General features: G+C 36.1%; 1 protein-coding gene across 3 annotated transcripts in view; it reads right to left on the bottom strand.

The window, feature by feature from the left end:
• The window catches only part of ATO (splicing factor-like protein), a 134,407-nt gene that overhangs the window by 86,488 nt on the left and 21,098 nt on the right, over positions 1-26,821 (bottom strand). For all 3 annotated transcript variants that reach the window (XM_089811733.1, XM_089811736.1, XM_089811735.1), the window contains exons 5-8: positions 25,894-26,036; positions 25,648-25,744; positions 25,286-25,450; positions 5,847-5,918 (exon numbers count right to left, since the gene is read on the bottom strand). In XM_089811733.1, the coding sequence (XP_089667859.1) occupies positions 5,847-5,918; positions 25,286-25,450; positions 25,648-25,744; positions 25,894-26,036 (477 nt within the window). The remainder of the gene's footprint in view (positions 1-5,846; positions 5,919-25,285; positions 25,451-25,647; positions 25,745-25,893; positions 26,037-26,821) is intronic.

The following is a 26,821-nucleotide window of genomic DNA, read 5'->3' as shown; positions in this document are numbered from 1 at the left end:
TACGGTCTATAGATCCCTTCTTCATGAGCAAATTCATGGTTTTGAGTTTATGGGTAAGGACATCATCAAGATTATCATTTAGTAGGCTAACTGAAAAATTTAATGACGAATCAAATATAATGGGACCATTAGCCATACTATAACATACAGTGCCAAGAAGAGCATCACTCGTACGTAAATGCCTACCATCCTTAAGCATCATTAGGATAATTACGGGTAATCCCCTCCTATAGTGGCCTTCAATACCAATTCTAACCCAAGACAAATGCATATATTGATAAGCATTTTTATCAGATAGAGCCATATGTCTATACTTGGCAATTTCTTTGGCAGAAAACATTTGAAGTTTGCCTTCAGATCCATTAGTCACCCTATGTTGTAATTCAGCAACCTTACATAGCTTTTTAGATTGATAATGAGTTAAACCCTTTAGACCTCTGCCATCGGGATAAATCTCACTTGGACTCTTACTAGGAACTTTAAATCCACTATATGGATTTCTATCTACATCATGCATTGAAGATACAGAAGATGAACCATTTGAAGAGCATGCAGGAGCAAAAGCAATATTAGTTTGAGCAAGGCAATCAGTAAAACTCACTTGTTCATTGTGCTCATTGCTGAAAGTCTTCTCAACTTGTCCAGCATCTGACGATTTGTCCATGATAATAATCCACTAAGCTGAAATTCACAATTCTGCCCTACAAATGCCTATCATGGCGCAAACAGTACTTACAAAGGAATTAACAGCATGTAAGAATATTCTTAGAACATTCAGAGCTGATATAACAAGATGAAAGATTGGGTAACAAAAATGAACAAGAGATGGTTATTATAAATATGGCTATACAGAGAGCTAACCTCACTCTGATACCAAATAGACTGAAGTCCACTTTCACTTTACGAAGAAACTAACGGCCACTAACCTTCTCTGAATTCCACCTTGTGGCATTGAAATCCCCCTCAACAATAACAAGTTCTTGAACGATAGATTCCAGGCAAATCTGATTCCATATCTCCCACTTTTGACCTGGTCCAGACACATTCAGTAAGAAAAGACTCTTGGTTTCGTTCACCATATAAACATGAACCATCATCCAATTTGCTTCTTTCTTTCATTCTGAAACAACAAGTTTTTGTAGGTTCCATAAGACTGCAAGTCCACCTGATGCCCTAGCAGCATCCACACTTCCAAGATCTAAGAAACAAAAGAAATTTCATACTAGTCATTTTCGTTTCCTGCAATATAACATTATTTGGCTTTTCCTAATCAATACAGCATTTGATCAGTCGCCTCTTGTCAGAGGCATTGCAGCCCCTGATATTCCACGAAAGGATCTTCATGGCTCCTTGAAAAGCGTAATGTCCTTCCTGGAACATAGCTTCATCTGACCTTAGGCACTACCAGCCATTTCCATTTGAACTTCTTTGTTTTTGGTTCCCTCTTAAGCTTCTCCCCAATTTTTGATCTTTTGAGACTTTATATGTGTTTGGCATGTTGTTGTTTTCTCCAATGTATCTCCCTCTTCGGAGATCAAATCCCCATCAGACCATGAAAGTTCCACTCCCTGCTGCCCCAGGGAAGGAAAGAGTTTGGAAAATGTGCGCTCAAGATGTTCATCATTTCTCACCTCACCAATTTGCTCCAATACTGGTGCATCAGCCTCATCCCCACTGCTCTTAAACCCAATAAAGCTTGGCTTGCTAGTAGGGTACAAGGGTTTACCTAGAGTCTAGCTAAACCATTAAACCCAAGTATTATTGCCATGTTTCTCCAATCTCCTCCTCATTTGGGTTTAGAGCAGGGAGTGAAGAACATCCATTTGCATGGTCAACTCAGAAGGCAATCCTTTTGGTTCCATAGTGTCCTACACGACATCCTCCTCTATGCATGGTTCCTTTATTTTGGTATACACTCCAGTATCATTACAAAGCTCCCAGTCCTATTCCTGCTAAAAAATGGTTGTTGGAACCTAGCTAATATAACTCTGCGACAAATCTGGACTTTCTTCTGAGCCCTTCATTTGAGAACTTTCCCTAGGTCTTGCACCAAAACTCTTTATCTCCACTTGATTCCACTTTCTCAATAGAGTCCTTACTCAAATTATCCCTTTCTCTGCCACATGTTTGCCTTTCCAAATTCATGTCAGGTTGTTGGGGATTCCCTAGGAGTGACATGGCATTTTCCATATTAACATCATAATTGTTAATCTACAGATTCTTGATACTTGCCCCAAGTTTCCCATTTGTGGAACTGCCTGTTACTTAAACTAATCCTCATTCCCTTCCATGTGAATGATTTTTTGGATAATGGCATTGAAAGCACACATTTTCCTTCTCTCTCCTTTCAAGCACTCCCAGTCTATATGCCCCTGGTTCTTGCAGGCTCTGCAACATTCCACTCCTTCCTCTTCAACTTGCTCAAAAACCCCAGCATCTAACACTAGGTTAATATATTTGGGAAGGGGGAAACAAAGAAACCAACAGGTACACACGCTCGCATACATGCCAAAATCCTTATTTTCCACCCTTTCACCAACCTTCAAGAACCTTCCCAATGTGTCCCCTATCCTCTCTAATTCTCTACATCCCAGTATTCAAATGGTAGAGTGTACAACCTAATTCAAACTGGTACCTCTTCCACTTGGGTTGTCAACAAGTTGAAATTTGCTTCCCAATCTTTAATAAAAAAACCTTTCCCACCCATCAAGTGTGGACCATTACTCAGTACCCATTGGTTTGCCTGGCCCATTTCACAAATAACTAGAAAGAAAGCATTAGGTAGGGCTTTGAGTTCTACCTTGAAAGACCACATTTCCTCGCACCATTTTTTGAATTTTGCAATTGTTGGTCATTTTCTCACCCACTTCATGAAAAATCCTTTCTCGTTGACCCAAGACACAGAGACACATCCCAGCATTCCCTATAGATAGTAATGGACACAATTGCTGACTTTCCAGGGATATTACATAGCTTTTTCACCTGATCTTTGGTACCTTCCTTCGCATGTCCTTCAAGATTGGGTTGACTCTTTGGCTTCCACATCTTTTTCGCCACTTTATTCTAGTCCGACTCTTCTTTCTCTTGTAATTTTCTATTTACAACTTCGTTCCCTATCAAATCTCTTCCTCTTTCTGCCCAAAATGGCACAAAGCCATCTCACCTACAAGGGCCAAACTCAAGTCTCCTATTAACAAAGGGTATTGTCATCTAGGTCCTTCTAGGTGGCCTCCATGGAGCAAAAATTTGACCTAAGGGTGAACGCGGCGCTTCTCAATCTTCCCGATCTCCCCATGTCCGGACATCTATTAACCTCCCTGTAACTTCCTTCTAACAGCTCCTTCCAATTGCTCTCATCATTTTTTTGCTTAGGCATTCAACCATCAATATAATTATTTTACCATTATTATAGTTTTTGATATTATATTAGATAATATAATACTAGAGACTATATACTATGAAGTTTAGTCTACCTTCTGCAACCATTATGAACTTTTAATAAGACCTCTTAATTAGTATTCTCATTATAATTGTATATTTTATAGTTACTAATTATCATTATCTTTCTGATTTGAATTCTTTACAATATTTATAATTTTATACTTATCATAATTACTATAAAGTTTACTCAATGTAAAAGATGACAGGAGAAATCATTCCAAAGGAGCATATTCCACTTAAATCAAAACTCCACTAAAGAGAAAATGTGCCTTGAGAATGATATCTCTCAACATCATTTACACAGATTTTTCTAAAGAAGGTAATGCTAATTATAAAACCGGTGATCTACCTAAGGACTCATTACTAGAATATGAAAAATAGACATAATATCATCAAGCTAGCCGATTGAAAGACCTTAATTAATGTATTCCTGCCTCTAGCAATGATCATTCACTTTTTAGGAAAAAATCTTATTTTGGATTTTGTCCAACATCAACTTCCAAAGACCTTATATAGAGAGAGGCAAGCCTAGATATGTACTTGAATATTTGTTTTTGATAAAGGTAAAACATGAATTTTTGGAAGAGACCAACCCTTTTACATTAGAAAAACCAATCCACGAGAGAAATAATTTGCATGAAGGGTGGAACAAGCAAAATGAACAAAAGAATGGTAAGGTAAAAAACACACATGCACACACTGATTTGACAATTCTACCATCAAAAATTTCCTTAAAAACCATACACTGATTTTGGCAAATCTATCATCAAAAACGGTATTTACAACCTTCTCTACTTCAAGTTGCCTACTATGAAGACTCTCCAACCATAATTCACTCATGAACATCCATTTCAGGTTGTGCAATGTAGCTAATATGCTCGACGAGGTGAGGAAATTAGTGGCAAGTGACACATGATCACACAAGATCCTTACCATCAGTTTGCTCTCTCCTAAATTTCAGGACCAATGAGTGATTGTAGATGTACTTTGTAAAAATTATTATCTTCAACCACATCCTTGCCTAGCTTAGTTTCCATGTGTCTTGAAGGAGCAAGTCAACACAATAAGCAACAACTAGGGTTCCATATTAATGTCGAATACCTGGCTTGTTAAAGTTAGTCAGTTGCCACATATGCAACTGCATTATACACAGACCACCTCATCCAACATGTTGCACAAGTTCTCCACATTTTTAACTTTATTGGAGGATCAAAAATTTATATTTTTATTTCAAAAAAAATTATGTTTTTAGATATTTCTTGTTTTTTAAATCCATACTATAAACCACTCAATTTTTTTGGTTAATAAAAAATAAGATAATAAAGAACAATAAGTTTTACAATAATGGTAGAGGCATTCAATAGGACCATTAAATAGAGACATGAGTAATGGATTTAGAAAGGTGTTCTTATTCTTGCCATCCATCCATGCATCATATGATATTACACACATCTAAAGCTGTAGATGAAGCAAACGAGAAAACTACTAAAGTATTTTAGGTTGGTCACTAGTCTCCAAAGAAGCAAAAGCATATATATTAATATGAGGGAATCAACAAAATCTGCCAATGTGACTGCAAAGTTCAATATGTCAAGATACTACCCGCAAGGGGAAAATATTATACTGCTACTAGTAGAAATCAAAAATCTTTTAAGGTTGATTTCTCAAGTCCATACAATTGTTTTTAAAATTACAGTTTACTTCATCGATGACAGTTGTCAGCCAGTGAGACTGCCAAGTACAGGCCATTACAATAATACCAGCAAGGTGGCATATCATGAATACCACCAGTTGAAAAAATAAATAGTATGATTAAACCTATAATGTCGTTTCTTGTAAATAATATAGACAATATAACTCCTGAATTTGTAAAAGAGAAAAAGATTAAGCACGTACAAGTATCCAACTTTGACATACAGATGGGAATAAACTGTAAACAGGTTGTATATTAAATTCTTTCTAAAACCTAAAAGGCAATGGTAAAGAGAACAAAGCATGCATATGTATCTTATATTCTTAAGGATAAAGCCTCCATGTAAGCAGACTTGGCACAAAATATTACACCATGCATATTTTGAAGAGAGTGTTTGTTCACATTTATTTAGAGGAAAAAAATTCTTAGATGGTCAATGAATATATATATTTCATATTATTTCATATAAGTTATCTACAAATTTTGAATATAAAAATGAACTTTCCGCTATCAATGGAGAATCAAAAAACCAAAGTTTAAAAGAAACTACCCCACAAGACGACTAATTACCCTCACATACTTCACTATCATCCTGACTTTGGCTTCATGACCCACAAGATTCCAAACCAGATTAAAGATATTTAGTCCGGACACATAATTGATTATTTTCTATTGAAAACTTTCAAAACATTCTAAAGCATGTTAAGGATACCTTTGTCAAAAAGAGCCTCTCTGCACGTTGCTGACAGGTACCACCTGTTTTCAACCCCAATGCTGCCAATGCCTGAAATAAGCAAAAAGATGCTTCATATGCCTTTCTTCTCAGTTAAAAAATACATTTTGAAACATCCAACCCAAAGCTAGATGTTAATTCAATGGAATGAAGAATACCAAATTGTGCTCCAGAGTGCAGAACACATATTACAGAGAATGTAATGTACAGGGAATACATTTGAGTACTGTGCTGCCAAAAATATAAGGAACAAGCGTGGGAAAAAAAACAAGTATTTGCAATTAACATTTGTTCAAATGTAGCCATTACAACAAAATAAAAAATATAATTTAATTGCTTGAGAAGGATTTCCCTCCAGAAATCCTTCCTGCACAGGATTGGCAACAGGAATTGCAAAGCAAAATGAGATTAAAATAGACAAAATTTCAGGTGGATAATAATGTATGGCATTGTATAGCGGGTAGACCACAAAAATGGATTTGATGAGCAAAAAACTATGCAAAGGTATTTGAATATAGAACCCACAATCTGAAAATGTTTCCAAATTGATGCAAGATCATAAGGAAACACATTATGCAAGAAAAAATGAAAACATGTTGAGAAGATAATTCAAAGACAATTAGCACCATGCTGGGTCATAAAACTTTGATATCACATTCAATATTGAGTTCCTTTGAAATTAGGAAGAAGTTTCCACACTTCAAAACCACTAATGACAAGCTAATAGTTTTACTTTTCCTACAAAGCACACATCTAATAATAGAAAAAAGAAGTTAGGACAGAATTTGGAGGTTGATCATAACAGATGCAATCACAACTTGCAAAAAATATTTTAAGAATTTCTCAAAAACATTAAGCACTGTCAAATTATCAAACCAGAAATTTGTTGTGAGGTTTTCACACCATTGCCCCGAAAATTTTGGGGACCCCCTTTTTCGGGCAAGCCTTGGCAATTTTCGCGAGTGTTGGGAATTTTTCAGTTGCCTTAGCTAGATTTGGAGTGGTCCAGAGATTTTTGAATTGACAATTTTTACACCTTGGACGCCTTCAGACCAGAAGGGTATTTGGTTTTTTTTTTACCTGGTGTGAAACTAGATTTTCCAAAACATGTAATTTTGTCCTTAGACCAAGCAGAATTCAACAACAACATTTTATCGATGGTTAAAATAATATCTGGCAGGACAAATTTGCAAATTTTGGACTTAGGCGAATTTTGAAAATTTGATATAATCATATAAGCTTGAGCATTTTCAAAATGAATTTGTTAGATTTAGTTATTTTGGAAATCATGAAATTTTTTGGTGAAAAGAAATGTTGATAGTGAAATTGGATTTAGAGTTTGAATTTCGATTGCCAAGAAAAGGATTTATTTTGTTAAAAATTTGAAATTGTAGTACAAAATTCAAATTGGATTAAATTACATATTCTCATTAATTTGGTTGAAATTTTGCCTCGGGGATTTTAGAAATGTTAAAGGAAATTGGTAATTTGAAATTGAAAATTGATTTTGGCTTGCTAGATTCGATTTTAATGATATTTTAATTACCAAAACGTTGTTAAATGAAAATTTTGACATCTCCTAGGTTTATCTTGTTTCTATTTTGCAATTATGGATCACATTGGCAATTAAATGGGCCAATTTTGCTATGAGGCTTAGTTATTTTCATGTTTTATTTAAAACTCCGCCATCTTTGGAGGTTTAACTTAATTTTAGTTTCCCTCCAAGCAGGTCAGCCCACTCTAGAGATCAACTAGATGATATAAGAAGGGGCTTTCCCCCTCTTATTTCCTCATCCATTTCATCTCCTCTTCCTTAATTGTGCAAATTTCTCCTCCAGCTGGGCAAATTCTTCCTTAGCAGCGATTTTTGGGGTCAGATTTTCCATTCTTCGGCAACGATTTTCTTCCTCCAGATTGGGTGATTTCTGCCCTAGGGTGATTTGGAGGAGCAAATCCGATTTTTGTGAGATTGAGTGATTTTTTTTTTTGAGTTCTAAGATTTCCTTCTTTGGCAGCAAATTCTTCCTCCAGCTATGGCGATATTGTTTGGGGTGGAGGCAAGACAATTTGGGGTCTGATTTTTTTGCATTTGTTGGACGATTTTGGCAAGGAGGTCGAAATTTGGTGAAACGGGCAGATTTTTGCAAGCAATTCATTTGCTAGGGCATCACATTTTGGAGGAGGATTGAAATTTTTGAGATCAAATCTGAATTTGACAAGGCCTAATTGTTGGTAGAAGGCAGATTTAAGGTAAGATTCTTATTCATTTTTAGTGATGAAGATTGGTTCTAAAGGAGGATTTTATTCCTTGTTCTTGCTTGGTTCATTTCCCTTATATTCTTCTTGCACTATTCATCCACCACTTCATCATTTGCATTGATAGGATGAAGTTGGGAGATATAAGTGTAGATTTCATGATAGGACACTTGGAGAGGCAGAAATAAGCTAGACCACCCTATGATTGAAGTTGGGAGATATAAGTGTAGTCCATCGTAAGGTAACGAAGAGGCAGAAATAAGTGTTAGTCTCACCCCTAGGATTGACGTTTGGAGATTGATAAGTGTAGAGATAGGACTTGGAGAGGTAGAAATAAACTAGATTTCATCGATAGAAAGAAGGTTGGAGATTGATAAGTGTAGAGATAGGACTTGGAGAGATAGAAATAAACTAGATTTCATCGATAGAAAGAAGGTTGGAGATTGATAAGTGTAGTCCATATCATTTAGAACGAAGGGCCAAAAATAAGTGTTTAGGATGGTGGATGTTAGCACAAGCAAGAACCCAAAGGGAACGAATACAAAAAAAAGACAAGGAAGACATGATGCCTAAGACTACCTTCTTCTTGAAAGTGAGGCGAATAAGTGATACCAATATTGACATAGTGAACATGGTACAATTAAAGGATAGATTGAAGGAAGGACAATCCCCAATGGCGAGGAAGATCTAAACGAGCGGAATTGTACGCGCAGCGGCTTTCCCTCCTACCTTGCCTTGTTGGGAATTGATAATGGAGTGTGCATCCCGATTTGATATCGTGACCAAGTCCATCACTTTTGATGAAGGGAAGAGAGTGTTGGCTAACATCAGCGGACAAGTGGTCGAAGTATTCAATAGTCCCCAACATAAAGACATGACAATGGTAATGATGGATCAAGCAACCAAATTCTTTCAAGATAATCAGGAGGCCTACTTCATTCATTTAAAGTAGAATTGGTTACATGAAGGCAAGAAGGGAGTTACCAAGTCGTCAAAGGTCACCAAGTCAGATTTCAAATTAGAATAAGCCGACCTTATTGTGCTTCTCACTTGGATCATGGGCATGGCTCAAAGTATGCAATTCGAGAACTAGATGTACTATTTTATTTATGATATTGAAAATGGAAAGAGAAAATTTGATTGGGCTAGAATTATAAGTGAAAATTTAGAGTTGCAACTAAGGATGATACAAATTCAAAAGAAATTCTACATGGGATCCTATCTTTTCTATCTGATTGCGAGACTATATGAAAATCCTGGACTTAAGACCTTAGGAGTGATTGGCAGTGGGTCGAGGCAATGTTTAGTGCATGAGTGCTATCCACAAATTCATTTGCACAACACCAAAGATTATAAGATGTGTTATGACACCTTTTCCATGAAGACGGTGAGAATATTACAATGGAAACATGCTAGGAGGCTATCATCGGAAGCGGAAGCAAAAGTTAAGAAGTATGAGAGTTGGTTCATCCAATTTCCGCAATTCACATATATTATAGTAGCAGGGAGTACAGTTTGTCCCAAGAGACTACCAAGGTACCCACTCGACAGGATAGTTTTGATGGAGTTGGCTAGGCAACTTGAGCATTATGACAAGATGATGAAACTTAAACGTGAGACAAGGATTACCTTATCATTTGGAATAGGCAATGATACTTGCCCCAATCCTGTCACCTTTGCAGCTACAGAGGAGTTAGAATGGTATCATCTAGGATGGTATAGAGCAAGGCAAGGATTTGATCCTAATAGTCTTATCAAGGCATCTCATGAAAACACATTCAAACATATTCCTACTATAGAAGATTTTTGGGCCAATGTACAGGATGACTTTCATGTGAGAAAGCTAGCTTTCTCAAAATTGTCAGTAGGTATGATAAGGGCAATTAGATGGAGAGGCCTTGATATTCCTGATCAACTAGAAGATGATTAAAATGTACTAAGAGAAGATTATGATACAGTGGATGGAACAAAATTGGGTCCAGTGGATTGGGATGATCATCAGGATCCTTCCTTAGAGGCAGTTACAAGGACAGTTGATCTACACACCAAGTCGTGGCAAATGAGAAGTTAAGGCAATTACAAAGTCGAAAGGTACGTCTTACTTATGAGAAGATGAAACTAGAGAAAGAAGGTCTAGCAAAGTCAGTCAGATAGAAAGGTGGGGGTAGTAGTCGGCAACAAAGAGTAGTTAAGAGCAAGAAGAGAAATTTGGAGGTTGAGAGAAGTAAAGAACATTAGAAGCCTCCAACAAAGAGACAGAATGCAGCACCATCAAAGGAGAGCTTAATTGAGCCTAAGGGCCAAGAGGTTAATACAAGTGGACAAAGGGTCTCAGTAGAGGTAAGCTCTAATTCGGAATCAAGTGGTTACAGTGATAGTGCCGAATACTCTTCTCTCTCGGAGGACCAATATGGAGATAATATGACAGTCGCTAGTGAAGAGGAGGATAGGCCAATTGATATTGAGGAAATAAGCCAAGCCCCTAAGGCCGTTGGTGATGCTTTGCTAGTCGAACCGAATCCAGATTTGGGGAGATGCACTGCACCACTATGGTTAAGGCAAATGCTTATGCCAAAAGGCGAGGTGGTGACTGTCGAAACAGTTGAAGATATTCAAGAGTTAGTGGAAAAGGAAGGCAATGAGAAATAAAAACAAAGTGCAAAAACAGTGGCAAAGCTAATCAGGAGCAATGATGAGGGCTACCAAAAAGTTCAGATTGCTATACCCAGGTTAGCAAGGCAGTGGATGAGATTGTAGCCCAAGAGTATGAGATAGTAGAGCATAACTTGGAAAGAATCATGGATGACATGGAATGTGAGGAGATCCAGGAAGGCATGGTCTCAATTAGAGAAAGACTGAGGAAGGCAAACGAGAGAATTGTGAAGTTGGAGGCTGAAAACAAATATTGGAGAGATTGCCAACCTATCCAACAGTTGCATCAGGTAGCCCTTCCACAAGACAACAGGAGCAACATAGAAGAAATATCGGCTTAGCTACACGAAATCAAAGATTGGATCAATGATGTAATTCAAATTGGGTGAAACTTCTTGCCTTCCTTTATCTCGACATTCAGGTCATTAGTGGCTATTAGAGACAAATTCAGAACATTTGAAGCAGAGTGGAAGGATTTCCTTCCAGTCAAGGACTTAGCCATTCCCAAGCTAGGGGCACTTATTGGGCTACTGGAGAGATATGTGGAGAGAACCAAGTTGGTGGATGAAGGAGGAATGAGCACGGTGGAGTCTTGGTATGTTGCCTTGATCATCAGATTGAGGATACTTGAAGAGATACGGAATGAGATTGCACAACATAGCCCAGGCGTTGACACCTCCATTTCAACCATGTTGGGCGATGTTAGGGTTGCACTTGATTTTGAAGATATCAAAGAGGGGAACGTCAATGAGACAGAGTTTGGATCAAGATTGGATGAGTTGGAGAAGGTTGCCATCAAGAAGAAGCATTTGGGCACCCTTGATTCCCTCATTGTCTTTATTGGATATACGAAGGAATATGAGAAGAATCATGAGAAAACACTGCAAGCAGCGAGCAACATGATGAATTCAGCTAAGCTCAAGATGAAGCACACCCCTTGCCCTCCCATGAAGGAAGTCAACGACAGGCTAGCCAAGTTCATTGCTTGGCTAAGAAGATAAAAGAAAAGGGTAGAATTATAGTAGAAGATCATTTGATGTAAGCCCAAGTGGCAATTTCTCCTTTCTTTTGGGTAGGATAGGTGTCTGATTCTGATTGGCTACCATTTTGGTGCCTTCTCATTGGTTGCTACTTTTCCTTTTTTTCATTGGTCCATTGATGAGGTGGCATCTTCTCATTGGTCGCTACGGTGGCAACCCTAATTAGAGTTTATGGGGTTTAATCTAGATCATTGATTTTGCCTCTTAATCTCTACTGTTGGTTGTAATTTTCGAATCTATATAAGGCCATTTGCTCTAATTTGTAAAAGGTTGAAGAAAATTGTTGCTTAAGATAATACCAAAATTGTTTCTCTTATCATTGTTGTGACTTGCATGGTGATAAGAACACTTGGTGTTATTGTATGGTTTCTACTTCCAATAGTTAGAGTTAAATTTCATTGAAGTTGTTAAAGTAGATTTTATTTCAAGAATGTTAAGTAAGAGTACATGAATAGTTGTATGGTGATATTAGTGGATGTTTGATAGGGATCTATAAACTATGGCACTAGCATCCTAGCAGATGGCTAGGAAGTCTTGCATGGTAATCTAGTTTTTTTCCCTTGAATCATTGCATCTATGAAGGTAGAGCTGCTGGTAAGCTTTCATTAGATTTGATCCCCATCCATTTGCTAATCTTTCCATTCATAGGAGTAGAGGTAAAGCAGCAAATAGTTTAGTAGTTGGAGTTCAATCAAGAAGAAAGTCCAACATCTCTGAATGAATAACATAAGCCCGCCTACATGATTAACCAGCAAATTACATTAATATAATTGAGTTAATATCCACAAGTGTAAGGAACCTTGGAGTTTTCTCATGTTCTTCGTGAGTATTTACTTTTCAAGAAGGGGTTGAGTGTTTGATATTCTATATGAAGTATTCACTTCCTATATGTTATGTAGTGGTACAAAACTGACATCAACAAAATTTAAAGTCAAAGCATAATAAAGTATAGTGGGAAGAAAATCAATTATTAAAGAATATGCAACAGATATTATACCCTCCTGTTGTAATATCCTATTATGGTAAAATAATGAATGTGTCATTAAACAAAGATCATAAATGATCTATATATACAAGTATACACAAGAATGTTTCTATAACGAACAAAGAGAGAGAAATAGAAACATTCTGAAGAGAGAGAAAGTTTCCATAATGAACAAAGAGAGAGTATGGAAACATAGAACAAGAGTGACTATTAGAAATAAAAAGTAAATCTACAAAAGAGAGAAACAAAATTAGAAAGATTTAACTCTAATACCCTCCCTTAATAGTCAATCTAACTTCCAAACAATAAAAAACTTGGCAAGGGAATCCGCTCTATATGTTTTGCACTATTGGTATGTGGTAGTATTGCCTATGGTAGGATGAGTGTCAATACCCAGAAGAAGAGGCTCAAGGCGACAATACTCCAAGATCATCATCATTTTCTACTTATAGGTGTTGTAGTTCTTTCCGTTGAATCCCTAACTGCCTTCCAAGAGAAGTTTCGTGAGAGATGTCATGACACGTTTTTTATGCAAAAAATCGTGAATATTCGAAAAGGCACGAACTTTGAGGCAGATTGGCGGGAGACCAAGAAAAAATGAAAGGACGCCACAAAAGAGAACGAAAAACCTAGAAAGAATCTAAAATTAGATTCTGAATCCGCTGGCCCAAAAATTGAGGCACAAAAAACGATGCACCCAAAAAAATAAAGACCAACTTAGTTGAGATATGGAAAAAACAAGTTTGAATTTGCAATCAAAATAAAATTTCGACTTGATCTGAAGGGTAAAAACCCTAGTCGAAAGTGCAAGAACCAAAGGCGGCCATGACAGCTCAGATAGTAGCAGAAAAAACAGGTCACTACCAACAAAAACCAACCAAGTGAAAAAGTGGAGAAGAATTTGCAAAACATGGACCATGCAATATTCAAAGTTGTGACCCAAGAACACTAAAAATCGCATCAAATAGGGTTGAGAATTGCGTCAAAACAGACGCAAGTTAGAGATGTAGCAAACCCCAAACCAAGCGCTACAAAAAATCGCAACCAAAGAATTAAAAACATGAGCCAAAATGGAGGGAAATCACACCAAGAAAGGCCCCTGAAAAAAAAAATGGCACTCGGACCCTACAAAAACTACAACTAATACAGAAAAATGGCCTCCGATTTGGAGCTCAAAAGAACCCTAAACAGATTTAGAAAAGGCACAAATTCCTGCAAGTTTAAACACCCAGGCAAAGATTTTTGAAAATTTTATGAAAAAAATTAAAGATTTTCAAAACCCTATTTCGAAAAATAACTCACAAAATTTCAATAATGAGATTATTATTTTCTGAAAAAAATACCTTTGATACCATATTATGGTAAAACAATGAATGTGTTATTAAACAAAGATCATAAATGATCTATATATACAAGTATAGACAAGAATTTTTCTATAACAAACAAAGAGAAATAGAAACATTCTAATGAGGGGGGGGGGGGGGGGGGGGGGGGGAGAGGGAGAGGGAGAGGGAGAGGGAGGGAGGGACGGAGGGAGCGAGAGAGAGAGAGAGATTCATATTGAACAAAGAGAGTATGGAAACATAGGAGAAAAGTGGCCATTAGAAATAGAAGTAAATCTACGGAAGAAAGAAACAAAATTTGAGAGATTTAACTCTAATATATACCACCCTATTCTGAATAATTTTGCAAGGTTTTGACTTTTCAAATTTGTTTGTAGTTTTGCAATTTTTTATTTTTATGTAGTTTTTTCATATATTGAAAATAAATACAGAAGAATGGAACAACTTATGAATGCTAACTAATAAATAACTTAACAAACTCAAGTTTTCAATTGCAATAAATGTAATTTTGGAACATACTCTATTTCCAATGCCTCGCGCCAAGCAATATACATCAATATATGATGACAGCAAGTCTCGTGTCATTCTTTAACAACAACAATGAATATCTCATAATTCTGGAAATATGGTAATAGCTCTTCCATGTGAAACACTCTCAAATTTGTCCCCAAGTCTTGAAGTATCCTAGGGTATCCAACCATGGGAACATCACAAAAGGCACTCAATATCTTCTTCATCTCCAATCCTAGTACCAAAAGGAATTCTCCCATTATAAATGATAATCTTGTTCACAACAAAGTACCTATAATTGTCATGATGCATCTCTAATCCTTGTACCAAAAGGAATTCTCCCATTATAAATGATAATCTTGTTCACAACAAAGTACCTCTAGTTGTCATGATGCATTGTTACCATTAGTGATTTCGAAGGCCTATTAGTCCTTTGTATAATCTCTCCAATGGAGCACAAGTGAGGTGTCCTCAATAACGGGTCAGCAACAACATTCATTTCTCTTTGACATTCAAATTTAAGTCAAAAAGGCTCCTCTGGAAACCTTGATTTGTGAGGTACTTATCAAATTTCAATTATCAGTTTTCTGGGCCACATTTCAGTTTGAGACCGACCATAACACTACGGGTCAATAAGGGGTTGATTCACTAGCTTTGCTTGAGAGACAGTGCTTCAAACACCATTTCCAAGATACCACAACTAAGATGTCTATCTTAGACTCCTTGGTTAGACCTATTGTCCTTTATAGCTCGACTATTTGGGGGCCCTACCTATTGGCCACTAACTGAGCTTCAATGGAGAGAGTTCAGACTCTTCTTCTTCGACATTTCAATCGTTGTCAGCCAACTACTCCTACCAATACTGTCTTGGCCGATTTCAGGGCTCACCCCTTCAAACTTTGCACAATCTTTGATTTGGTTCGGTTACTTCATAGACTCAGGGGCTTTGCAGACTCTATTGATGGAAAATATCATTATTCTTACTTGGCCCACTGTTCCTCAGCTTCAATTGCAGCCTCGGACCCTAATGGTCCTGTTCGATGTTGGTACACTCAGGCTTCTAGTCTCCTCAACTCCTTGGGTATCGATATTGACCACTTTCCTCCCTTTTAGTATTCCCTGGACGCTCCTACTCATCTCCTTCCCCTTCAGTCAGAGTTGAATGAGATTCCCAGGATGGACATCTACAACAAGTATATTCACATGACTTGGGTCGACCTGTCGGGGGGCTTCTGCCCTCGTATGGCCTTCTATGCAAAGCACTATATTGACATTTAGGATAACATTATTGTTCGAACTTACTATTCTTCCCACCTGTGGTCCCATGCCTTACGTATCATGTTAGGTTGTTTCAAAGTTGGCTCTCACTGACTCCATATCTAGACAAATCACCAGACCAACAGAGATGAGCAGATTTGTCACTATTGTGACATGGGTGTGGCTGAGACAAAGATCCATTTCCTAATCTCTTGCCTAATCTACTATGAGATTCGGAGGAGATTCCATTGTTTATTCAGAGAGTGTAGGTCCTTGTTCTCCTTCATGTATGTTGATCAACGATGCCTTGCACTCTATCTCCAAGAGGCTTTTTGTCTTCGAGATCTCACTCTACCAATGTTATACCCCTTTGGATTTGGGAGCCCATCCACTATTACTCACACCAGATCGATGAGACCGCATTGAGATCACATGCACATGCCCCTTCACAGCAGTGGTCCTCCTCTCTTTAGCAACTAGTTTGGACTTCTCCGCACATGGACAATTATCTTTCGGTTTCGAGCTACTTTTCGACGACTGTGAACCACTAGTTGTTTCACGGTTTTGTGGTCTCTTTTGTGGTGTTGTTTCTTTGTCTCCGCCTCTTGCTCTGTTGGTTTCTTTTTCTCTCAAACACTATTTGGCAGTCTCATTGCCTGCTAGCCTTTGTTTGTACTTTCAATCCCTTAGGCCCGTTTGTGGTCTCTTATTGGACATTAATATTTTATCTTATCTTATCTTTGCTTGCTTCCTCAAGGCGATTAGTTCTGCCCAACACAATTTTTTCAACACATCTATAGTCAAAAATTGTCATCATACGATCCTTCCAGGTATTGTAGTTATTGCCATTGAATTTTTGACTACCTTCCAACAAAATGTTACTCAAAGATGCAATTGGACGCTTTTTGAAGCACAAAAAACAAAAAAAAAATGAGATGGTTGAATACAAAAATTTGAATGTACTAATTATAGAGACAGATACATGCACATGTTTTGGTGTGAATTCAATAGCACAAAATTTGAGGCATAGAAACTAAGACACCTAGAAAAAATGAAGGCAACCCAATTGAAATCTCAAAAATCCCACCAACAATTCTTTTTAAAAATTGATTCCAACTTGATCTAACAGGTCAAAACCCTAGTCAAAAGTTGCAGAAACCCTAGGCGGACATGAAGCCAGATCCTATCAGTAGCAGAATTTTGATTTGCAAATTTTTCTTCATAGAAAAAATGACCAAAACAAAGTCGCAGTGGTCGTGGAGCAAGAGGATGACCAAGAAAAATGATTGTATTTAAGAAAAAAGGGTTGCAAAGATGAAAAACAGAGAGCAAAAAAGGAAAATGAATCTCGTTGTGGCAAAAAAATACCAAAATGTGAGCTAAAGATGTAAAAAAAGAGATCGCAAGATGTGTTTTATACGAAAAAACTGAGCCACTTAATGCAAAAGGAGAGCCATGACTTGAGCGCATGGTGTCTACAAGTGTAAAAAAAAAACAAAGATTATGGTCAAAGTAGATCAATCAAAGAGAAAAAATGAGCAAAAAAAACATTTGATCCATTTGAAGAAATCACCAATAGATCCAAAAAAACTCTACACAGATTGTAGATGAAAGTGGGTAGGGAAGAGTATTTCCCTTATAACAGACCCGCAAATTTCTCAAGAGAAAAAAAAGATTGCTTTGACAAATATAGCAAAAAAACTTCCCAAGGAAAAATTATAGGAACTGAAAAATTTTCAAAAGAAAATTAAAAATCCACTCTGATACCATGTTAGACAAATGATTTGGTAAACTATTGGATGATTATTTAATGAGCAAGACGCTCATTAAATAGATTGGAAAAGGACATTATTAAAAAACATTCTAATAACGAAGGATAAAAAAAGAATATTAGAAACATAATAATATTTATAAGATAGACAATATTGACCATTAAATAAATAAGATATTCGTAGATATTATTCTAATAATAATTGCAGAACGTGCAAGAAATAGATTTGTTGAAGTGGCTTAGAAACCTCAAAGCAAAAGCAATCAAGCTATTAAAACCAGATTTACAACCTTTGCCACCATCGTCTTCTCACGAACCTCAAAGAAGTCCAAAACAAGATATGTGAACTGTTATAGAAAAAGCAATTAAACGTGACCCCATGGATACAATGGTTGCAGCATGCATTGGAAAACATGGAAGCATACACACAGGCAGAGAACTGCTTGGAAATATGCCACAAATTTGAGGAAAGAAACAAAATGATTGCAGAATCTGTGCTAGTTGGTTATGCAAGGAGGCTCTAAAGAAATGAGTCGATGAAGTGCTCTCAAACATACCCTAACACAGCACCCATTTTTTATCTTCATGCTTGTAGTGACTTTCTTGAGAACCACTGAAACCATTTTGTTAAAAAATTAGTTCAGATCTGTACAAATGGTGTAGATGTGTTTTAGTGGTGCCTGTAGATCATATATGGATATTGGATTGAGATGCCCATTGTTGAAGTACATCTAAATGTGAAACTTATGAAAAACGAGGTGACATGGATGTCAGTAACTGCAATGCATAAGGAATTTGGATTTATTGAAAAGACCTTACAAACTCCCAATTAAAAGTGTCATGTTTCGCCGACTTCGCATGTAATTGGATGCATGGCAGTGCATCAATTTGATCATGTATTATAATTGGAAATGCTCTGATCAGCAAGCATGACTTGTGCATATACTATGAAAAGTGTAGATAAGACACATACAGACAGGAATCTCAATCCTGACAAGAAGTAATATTGACACTTGCTGAATCTAGCGTCCTTGAACTCATTAATAAGAAGTGGTGTTTTGTGAAGGTCCATGGTGAAAATTAGATTTATTTTCCCCATGTGCAAGAAAAGTTGGGAGAAATTGGGAAATTACATTGAGGCACTTGAATAAGATATAGTAAGAAAGGAAGGTCAACTGTTTAACAAAAATACCAAGATGGATATGGTCAAATGGAATGATAAGATTGGGAAGTGGTTTCAAGCTTTATTCAGTTATTTTTTATATTATCATTGCTAAGTTTTATTATAAAAGGGCACCATTTACAATAACTCTAAGATGGTAAGGAAACTCTATGTTTGTCATTAGGTGTGCACTTCGTCATGGAAAGATTATTTTTCAGAACTCAAAAAAGACTCCCAAGCAGTCAAGCACTTAATATTTCAAAGGAGCACAGATCATCTAAAAGGACAAGGTTTCTAGGCAAGATTTTCTATGAAGAAACAATGGCCTCAAAATGTGATATCCCCGTCATAAAATAAATGTAATTAATTAAACCTTGTTATTGGGCCGATTGATTTAATATATCTCGAACCCATTTTTAATTGTTTCCATAGGTAGTTTGGCCGTCAGCTATCTTTGTACACCCTAGGAAGGTTTTCCCAACGGGTATTTAAGCACGGCTTGTAGGTAGTAGTGGGTATGCAATTTGGATTATTTTCTCTGTACTGCAAATTACTGTTGCAGTTCTTTGCTGTTCGTCATTTCGGAAGTGAAAGACCTTCCCTATTTGGTTTGTTCGGTTTCGGTGGGATTTAACCCTCACCCTATTCCGTCGCCTATAGCACTTCACTCGGATCTGGTAAATCAGAGCACCATCTCTTGGCAAATATTAATTGAATGTTTCTATGTTCACTCTCCATTCTTGTTCGGGTTTTATCTTGTTCATGGTGTATTAAGCGAATTCATCTTTGATCACCGCATGACTTCACCCACACAAATACGCACCCGTACAAACACAGACACCTCCATAAACTATACCATACAGCTCACCTTCCACCATACGGCCCTCTAAAATCTACGATACGGTCTCATAGTCATTTTGTACGGCCTTGCTTTGTAACCCGCAACCTTCTGAACACCTACCGTATGGCCTGCCTACTTTGTGGACTATACGGCCATGAAACATGCATACCGTACGACCTCTTGAACACATCCATACGGCTGTCAACTGCCCCCGTGCTACACCGTAGGGCTCTAGTTTGTACTTCATCCTCACTCCTCACTATACGGCCCCCTGCATACATTTGCCTATTCATCCATACGGCATCCTGATTCTATGCGGTTGTCCATCGGGTCGTACAGCCACTTCCATTCGCTCCCCATCACCATTTTTGCAATCGACAAACAAATACTTAGTTAGGAACATTACACAAAACCATAAAAGATAATAGGTCTTTCAGTGATTTTCCATTGTCAAATTATCTCCTGTTCTGGTATATAAGCATATTGGGATACTTGCATTGCAATTAACATGTCTAAGATGATTGGTATTGTTCTGAAAATCCAAGGTAGGGATAGTGAATAAATGATGAAGCTCACACTTAAAAATGCCTCATCCCAGGACATGAGACAATTAAAAGTATTTGAGAACTTTAACGTTCATACTTTGTACCCAAGAGTTTTTTAGCTTGTATATTTTCAAAAGAATAACTAAGAATGCATTTGATTCCTATGTCTTGAATATGATTCTCTGTTATTATTATCAATTTCTCACATGTCAAATTGATAATCCTTTGTGTATTTGTGTGATCTAGTACTCATTTGTTCAACTAATAAATATAAATGATGAAACACAATCATACCCTAGTATCTTGGTTTGAATGTGATAAGATAACTCGTTTCTTAATATCTAGAAATGTGTTTGTCTTCTTTCATCACCACTATATATCAAAACTTATCTTATGCTTAAATACCATTTGTAATTATTATTATTAGAATATTATATTGTTTCTTTAATGTTCATCTTGCTAAATCTTAAGCCCAGAAACTAAAGATGAAAAATAGCAATAAAGAAACCATAAAAGAAATATAATCAACACCAGAAGATATCCTAGGAAACCCATCGAGAATGAAGGGAAAAACCCAGCCACACAACAAAAGATCATTTTATTGATAATATGAATTCAAGTGTACAATGCCTATCGCTAAATGTGATATATATAACTTAAGGAGAGACTCTTCACATTTCAACCGAAGGTCTCACCAAATTCCCAAAACGTGGTTCTTTAATAAAATTAATGTTGTACGACACATGTCATTATACTTAATATTACAATTTAATCATAAGTGTCCTCACCTGAAGCTGACTATAACGGTAATAACGTCCATATTTCCAAAGATAAAGATCTCTATCGCAGCTACAATCTTCAACACTCCCTCTTAGCCAGAGAAAGATCTTTACTTAATCAATCGCACAAGGCTACAAGCAAAATGTCAGCGATAAAATTCATTCACACAAATCCTATAAAATTTCGTGGAATCACTCAACATAAAAATCCTTCAAGAAACACAACTAGATTCTCTTATGACACTAAAAGGACCAATTTGCTCATGGAATCACTCAATATGATAGACTTGAAACAATTACTCATAATCATAGAATCAATCAACATGATAGATTTGTAAGAATCTCAGCTAAGCCTTTAATCATAGATTCTCTCCACGTGAATTCTCTCTGCATGATGATCACTCCTAGAGTGAGAGAGTTATCATAGTTGATTCTTACGATCTTATTTAATCACACAAGAATAGACATATGCACAACAAAAATAAGACTTAGTTACATTTAAGTCTCAAATTTAACCATACCTAGCTTGTTTCTAAAATAAGAAAAATTCACAAATACAACAAGCATTAAGAGCACATATGAGAATGATGGGGATATTGTAAACTCCCTCTTAATCAAGACCTACTTTAATCACCAAGAGAAGATAGCAATTGGTAACCTCCTTCTGAAATTAAAATCTCCCTCTAAAGCTCAACATCTCCCTCTAAATATCAGTATCTTGAAAATATATAATGTCAAGTGAGTCTCATGATTGTAAATTGCCATGTTCATAGCATATTCATTATCTTGATGCATCCTACAAGCAAGCAAGAGATTAAAAACTAATATGATCAACTATAATTGAAATCAACTAGATTCATGATCAAAAAATAAAATACTTATCTCTTTCCCATAAGCTTCCATACAGGTTGAGAGATAAAAATGAATTACACGAAGACACCATATTCCTTATATTGCATGTGGAGAACATTTCTTCATGTCTCTCCATATTTTATGCAGTCCCATAAAAATGGAATAATCACAACAATAAGAATAATAGGAGAAAGTCTGGAGGTAATAAAGCCAACGACAGAGACTTAAAACTGGTATCACACATCCATGCATACTATGTAGGAGTAATACTTCAGATTTCATCCACTCTTGTTGCAAACACCACTACTACTTGATAGACCTTATGGCTATCCAAAAGAACTCCATGTGCGATTTTCAAACTATGGTTCCATCAATTTAATAACAATAACTTGCATCAAGGGCTCCATAGCTCAGTGATTAATATGCAACAAATGCTAGAAGTGACAATTTTGCTGTTGACAACCATCGACTAATTTGCCCTCTTTATCTTTCATTTTAAACTTTGTTCAACTATTACTTCAAAAACCTTTGGCGCCCCTGTTCTTTATAATTTCTCACAATGTTCTTGAAAGTTCTTGCATTCTAGACAGGCCCATTAATCTCCAATAGCATCACATACTAACTTTGACATGAGACAAATATCAGTAGTCAAATTCCTCATCCGTCTGCACATGATTGATGAGTTCCAACTCGAGCGCCTACAATTTATATCATCTTCTTTCTCACCACCAAAAGCCTTTGCTCTATTTTGAGAATTCAAAGCCACCAAATTAGTGGAATTTCCTGATTGAGAAGAAATCATAGATACATCAAGTGCCTCCAAAACTGTAATAGAATGCCAATTTGAGTTCATTGAATACAGATTGAGTGTTCTTAATTCCATATACTAAAGAGACATGGCTCAACTTCTAAGGCTTCCTCGATCTCCTTAAAAGGGATAAACAACAACTAAAGATGATAAACAACAATAAAGAAACCATAAAAGGGATATAATCAACACCAGAAGATATCCTGGGAAACCCTTCGAGAATGAAGGGAAAAGTTCAGCCACACAATAAAAGATCATTTTATTGATAATATGAAATCAAGTGTACAATGCCTATCGCTAAATGCAATATATATAACTTAAGGAGAGACTCTTCACATTCCAACCGAAGGTCTCACCAAATTCCGAAAACGTGACTCTTTATTACAATTACAACTTAACGCATGTTGTAGGACACATGTCATTATACTTAATATTACAATTTAATCATAAGTGTCTTCACCTGAAGCTGACTATAATGGTAATAACATCCATATTTCCAAAGATAAAGATCTATATCGCAGCTACAATCTTGAACACATCTTTTTGAGTCTTTAATTTATTAAGTAGTTTCTATTTCCGTCTTTAGTTCACAATTGTTTCTTTTAGAAACATCGTCTTTGTAGATCTATAGAAGGAGCTTTTATCTCCTTTGTTTAATACAAGTACAACATTGATTTACCATAACATGGTATAAGAGCAGATCGATGGAATTTCATATAATTGACAAACTATTTTGATCTGGAATTTTCTCCAAAAAATTGTTTTCAGTTTTTCAAAATAGAAATCGTTACAAGTATATATCATGAAAATTTTGTGGCTCATCTTTGAAGATTTTTACTAAAAACCACAAGCCTCGTTGAGGGTTTTGATTGAGCGATTTCTTGATTTGGGCAAAAGTCTCTAATTTCGAAGGTACATGTATTTGCATGTGAATTGCATGTGCATTTTGTTACTTGCCTGCACTTGCATGTGTTGTTTTACCCTGTGAAGAGGGTTTTCATAATTGTTTCCCTCAAAAAAATTCTAATTCTGTAATTCGCAATGTTATGTGGAATTCCTTTGTGGATTTATAATTTTTTCTTCAAAAATTATCTAGTGAGTTTATAATTTTTTCCTAAAAAATTATACGCTGGGTTTTACTATCTTCCCTCAATTGAATCTTCTGATCCGTATCTCAAATTTTTCTGTCAGGTTTTGATTGATTTTTCACCTCAAAATTTGTGTCTAGTTTTTCCAATTTGCATAATTTTCCTCAAAATCGTGTTAGTTGTTCTCAGTGTTTGTCTTTCTCTCCAAGGAAGAGCAGCTTCATTATCTAACATCAGATTGGATGTTTTTGTGATGATTTCTGGTAAGACGTTTTGCTGATTCTGGGAGGGTTAGTGGCAAACTCGTCTTAGTGGCAGAGTCAATGGCAGGCTCTTGTCTCATTTTGCAAAGCTTTCTAAAGAAGGGACACTCTTGTCTATTCTTTTATGGACGATTTTTGGATTCTTGGTCATTTACATTTTGCAAATCCAAGGAGGGACTTAGCAGCAGCAAGATGTTTTGAAGAATTTGTGACCAAAAGACAGCAGTTAGTTGATGACCATTAAGGGAGGGTATTAGAATATTATAATGTTTCTTTAATGGTCATCTTAGTTAGTCTTTAATTTATTAGGTAGTTTCTATTTCTGTCTTTAGTTCACAATTGTTTCTTTTAGAACAACGTCTTTGTAAATTCATATAAGGAGTTCTCATCTCCTTTGTTTAATACAACTACAACAACATTGATTTACCATAACAGTTATCAGTCATGAAGTCCTACTTGGTATTAGTATGACTACCAATAAGGTTTTTGTCATACACTTTCTTTAGTTTTATCTTGTCTCCTTTCGGTACTTTCAGGTGAAAGAAAACAAAAAATACAAATATCCCTATCATACAAGGGAGCTGCCCCTCTCAAACACGGAGGAAGATTACAATTTGATTGCAACCTCTCCAATTGTTGTCACTGCTCACAGGGAAAACAGGGTCAATTTTGAAGAAACACCCATTAATGATAGTGATAAAAACATCAGTGTGACATATGATAATGAAAAAACACATATCCAAAGAGGCTACATCATAAGGACCTGAGACTCTTCACCACCTAACCATATATTTGCTATGGAAATGGTAAGATGTCTTAAGAAAAAACCCTTCGGTACTGTTGTATTGGTTTGGCTATCTTGTATTTTCATTGGCTTCATGATAAGCTGTTATTTTGCATTAGTCGTGTTACCTGTCAATGAGGTGGGGAAGGTGAAAATTTACCAACATGAAAAAACAGTATTTCAAAAACAAAAACAAAAAGGCTATAAAGAGGTCTCTAGTTGTTAGCATAGGGTGCAGTCAAATTCGTAGGTGAATATCTTATTTTCATGACAAATGCTCAATTTTATTCTTTTGCACTTCATTTTATTCATTTTCTTCTCCCTCGAGAACCGTAGACCCTCATTTAATACAGAATGGTTTTCTGGTTACTTCATATGAAATAATTATAAATACAGGTAAGCAATCTATTGAGTGATTTTGAATAACAGGATAGGCAACCAACATAATGATAAAACTCAAGATGAAATGGCAGATCAGCAACCTGTTTCAATCTTTCTGGACCCAGTTCGGCCAATTCATCAACAGAATTATAATAATCCAAATCGACAGACTCTTGTAGTATTGAAGGCTCTCCATTCCCTAATCCCTTATCTTCCCATCCATGCACAGTACCAGCTGCCCAACGTTCCTCAAATTCATCATTAACCTGTCAAATAAATTCCAGTAACTTTATTATAAATGGCCACTAATTAATTGCCCAACAGACTGTTAAGTAAACAATATTTAAAATTTTAAATCCGCAATTTCCTTAGTGACCTCAGTAAGCACATAAAAAAGAAACTGAACAAAACCTAGCTGTCCATTCTAAACAGTAGACTGTATAAGCCAACATATCACACAAACCTTCAAGAATATTTTGCCCAGATCTTGCAAAGGTTGTGTTCGCTGGAAGAAAGATACAAAGTAGTCTAACAAATGTGTTAGATACTCCTTGTATTGTCTGCAACACAGAGTTAAGTTATTAGGAATGAAAGGTTTTCTATCAAAGATTGATGTAAATAAAGGGCAATTAGCAGCATTCTGCAAGACAACACTCCATGGTTCAGACGATAATTAATGTCTTCATAAGGTTGAACAGTCAAGCCACACCTTGTCAATTTGTGATTGCGAGCAATATTGTGTGTTTTTGGAAACTCTTCGAGAAATGCAGAATAATCAATCAATTGTCCAAACTTGGAATTAACATATTCATTGTAAAGCTCATGCATGTCAAGGTATCGACCAAATGCTTCCTGCCATCGATTGGAAAAGAAGCAATCATGAGTAATTGTAAACAAATTCTGAACACCAAACTATATAACTGAATGAAGATAAAATTTGCATATTTAAAATCATTTTAGCTAGCATTAACTTACAGATTCTTTCTTGCAATTTAATACTTCTAATAGATTTAGTCATGAATTTGTTATATTATAAACTTTTAAAATCTACTAAAAAACTATGAAATTTATTTTAAATTCAATATAAATAAATTTTAACATATTCAAATATAACTAAGCTTGAAATTTTAGTTAAAAGGTCATGCCTCCACGCATTAACTGATATCAAGTCAATAAAACAAAGGAATCAAGGATTGCTGAATAGAGGACATTTCACTATCAGTCATATATGAAATGAAGGTACAAGTCATCGCTTAGTGGCATATCAGTGATATCAGCGATTAACAACCATACCCTCGTCAATAGCCAATACTGTCTAAGACAGATATCATCAGATATACCTCTGCACTGATAAATAGACATGGACAATCTACGTAAGAGTTCTCTAGAAAACTACGAGAAGCCATCATAGAGACAACAATTAAGACTACTAATACAAGATATGTTGAGGGGTAGTCTAAACAAGTGATTATAAGATGACGGCATAACTGAAGTACGACTATATTAAGAATTTGGTAATCACTGTGTCTTATATAACAAGCAGTATCAATTGATAACCAGTGAAGACAGTGGATTAAAATACACTCAGCAATTGACAATATTAGATCGTTTCCATTATAAAAGATCTTGTAATTGCT

This window comes from Cupressus sempervirens, chromosome 11, assembly GCF_028749045.1.
Source record: "Cupressus sempervirens isolate cs-2001-9-10 chromosome 11, ASM2874904v1, whole genome shotgun sequence".
Taxonomy (NCBI): domain Eukaryota; kingdom Viridiplantae; phylum Streptophyta; class Pinopsida; order Cupressales; family Cupressaceae; genus Cupressus; species Cupressus sempervirens.
This window is presented reverse-complemented; position numbering and strand designations above follow the sequence as displayed.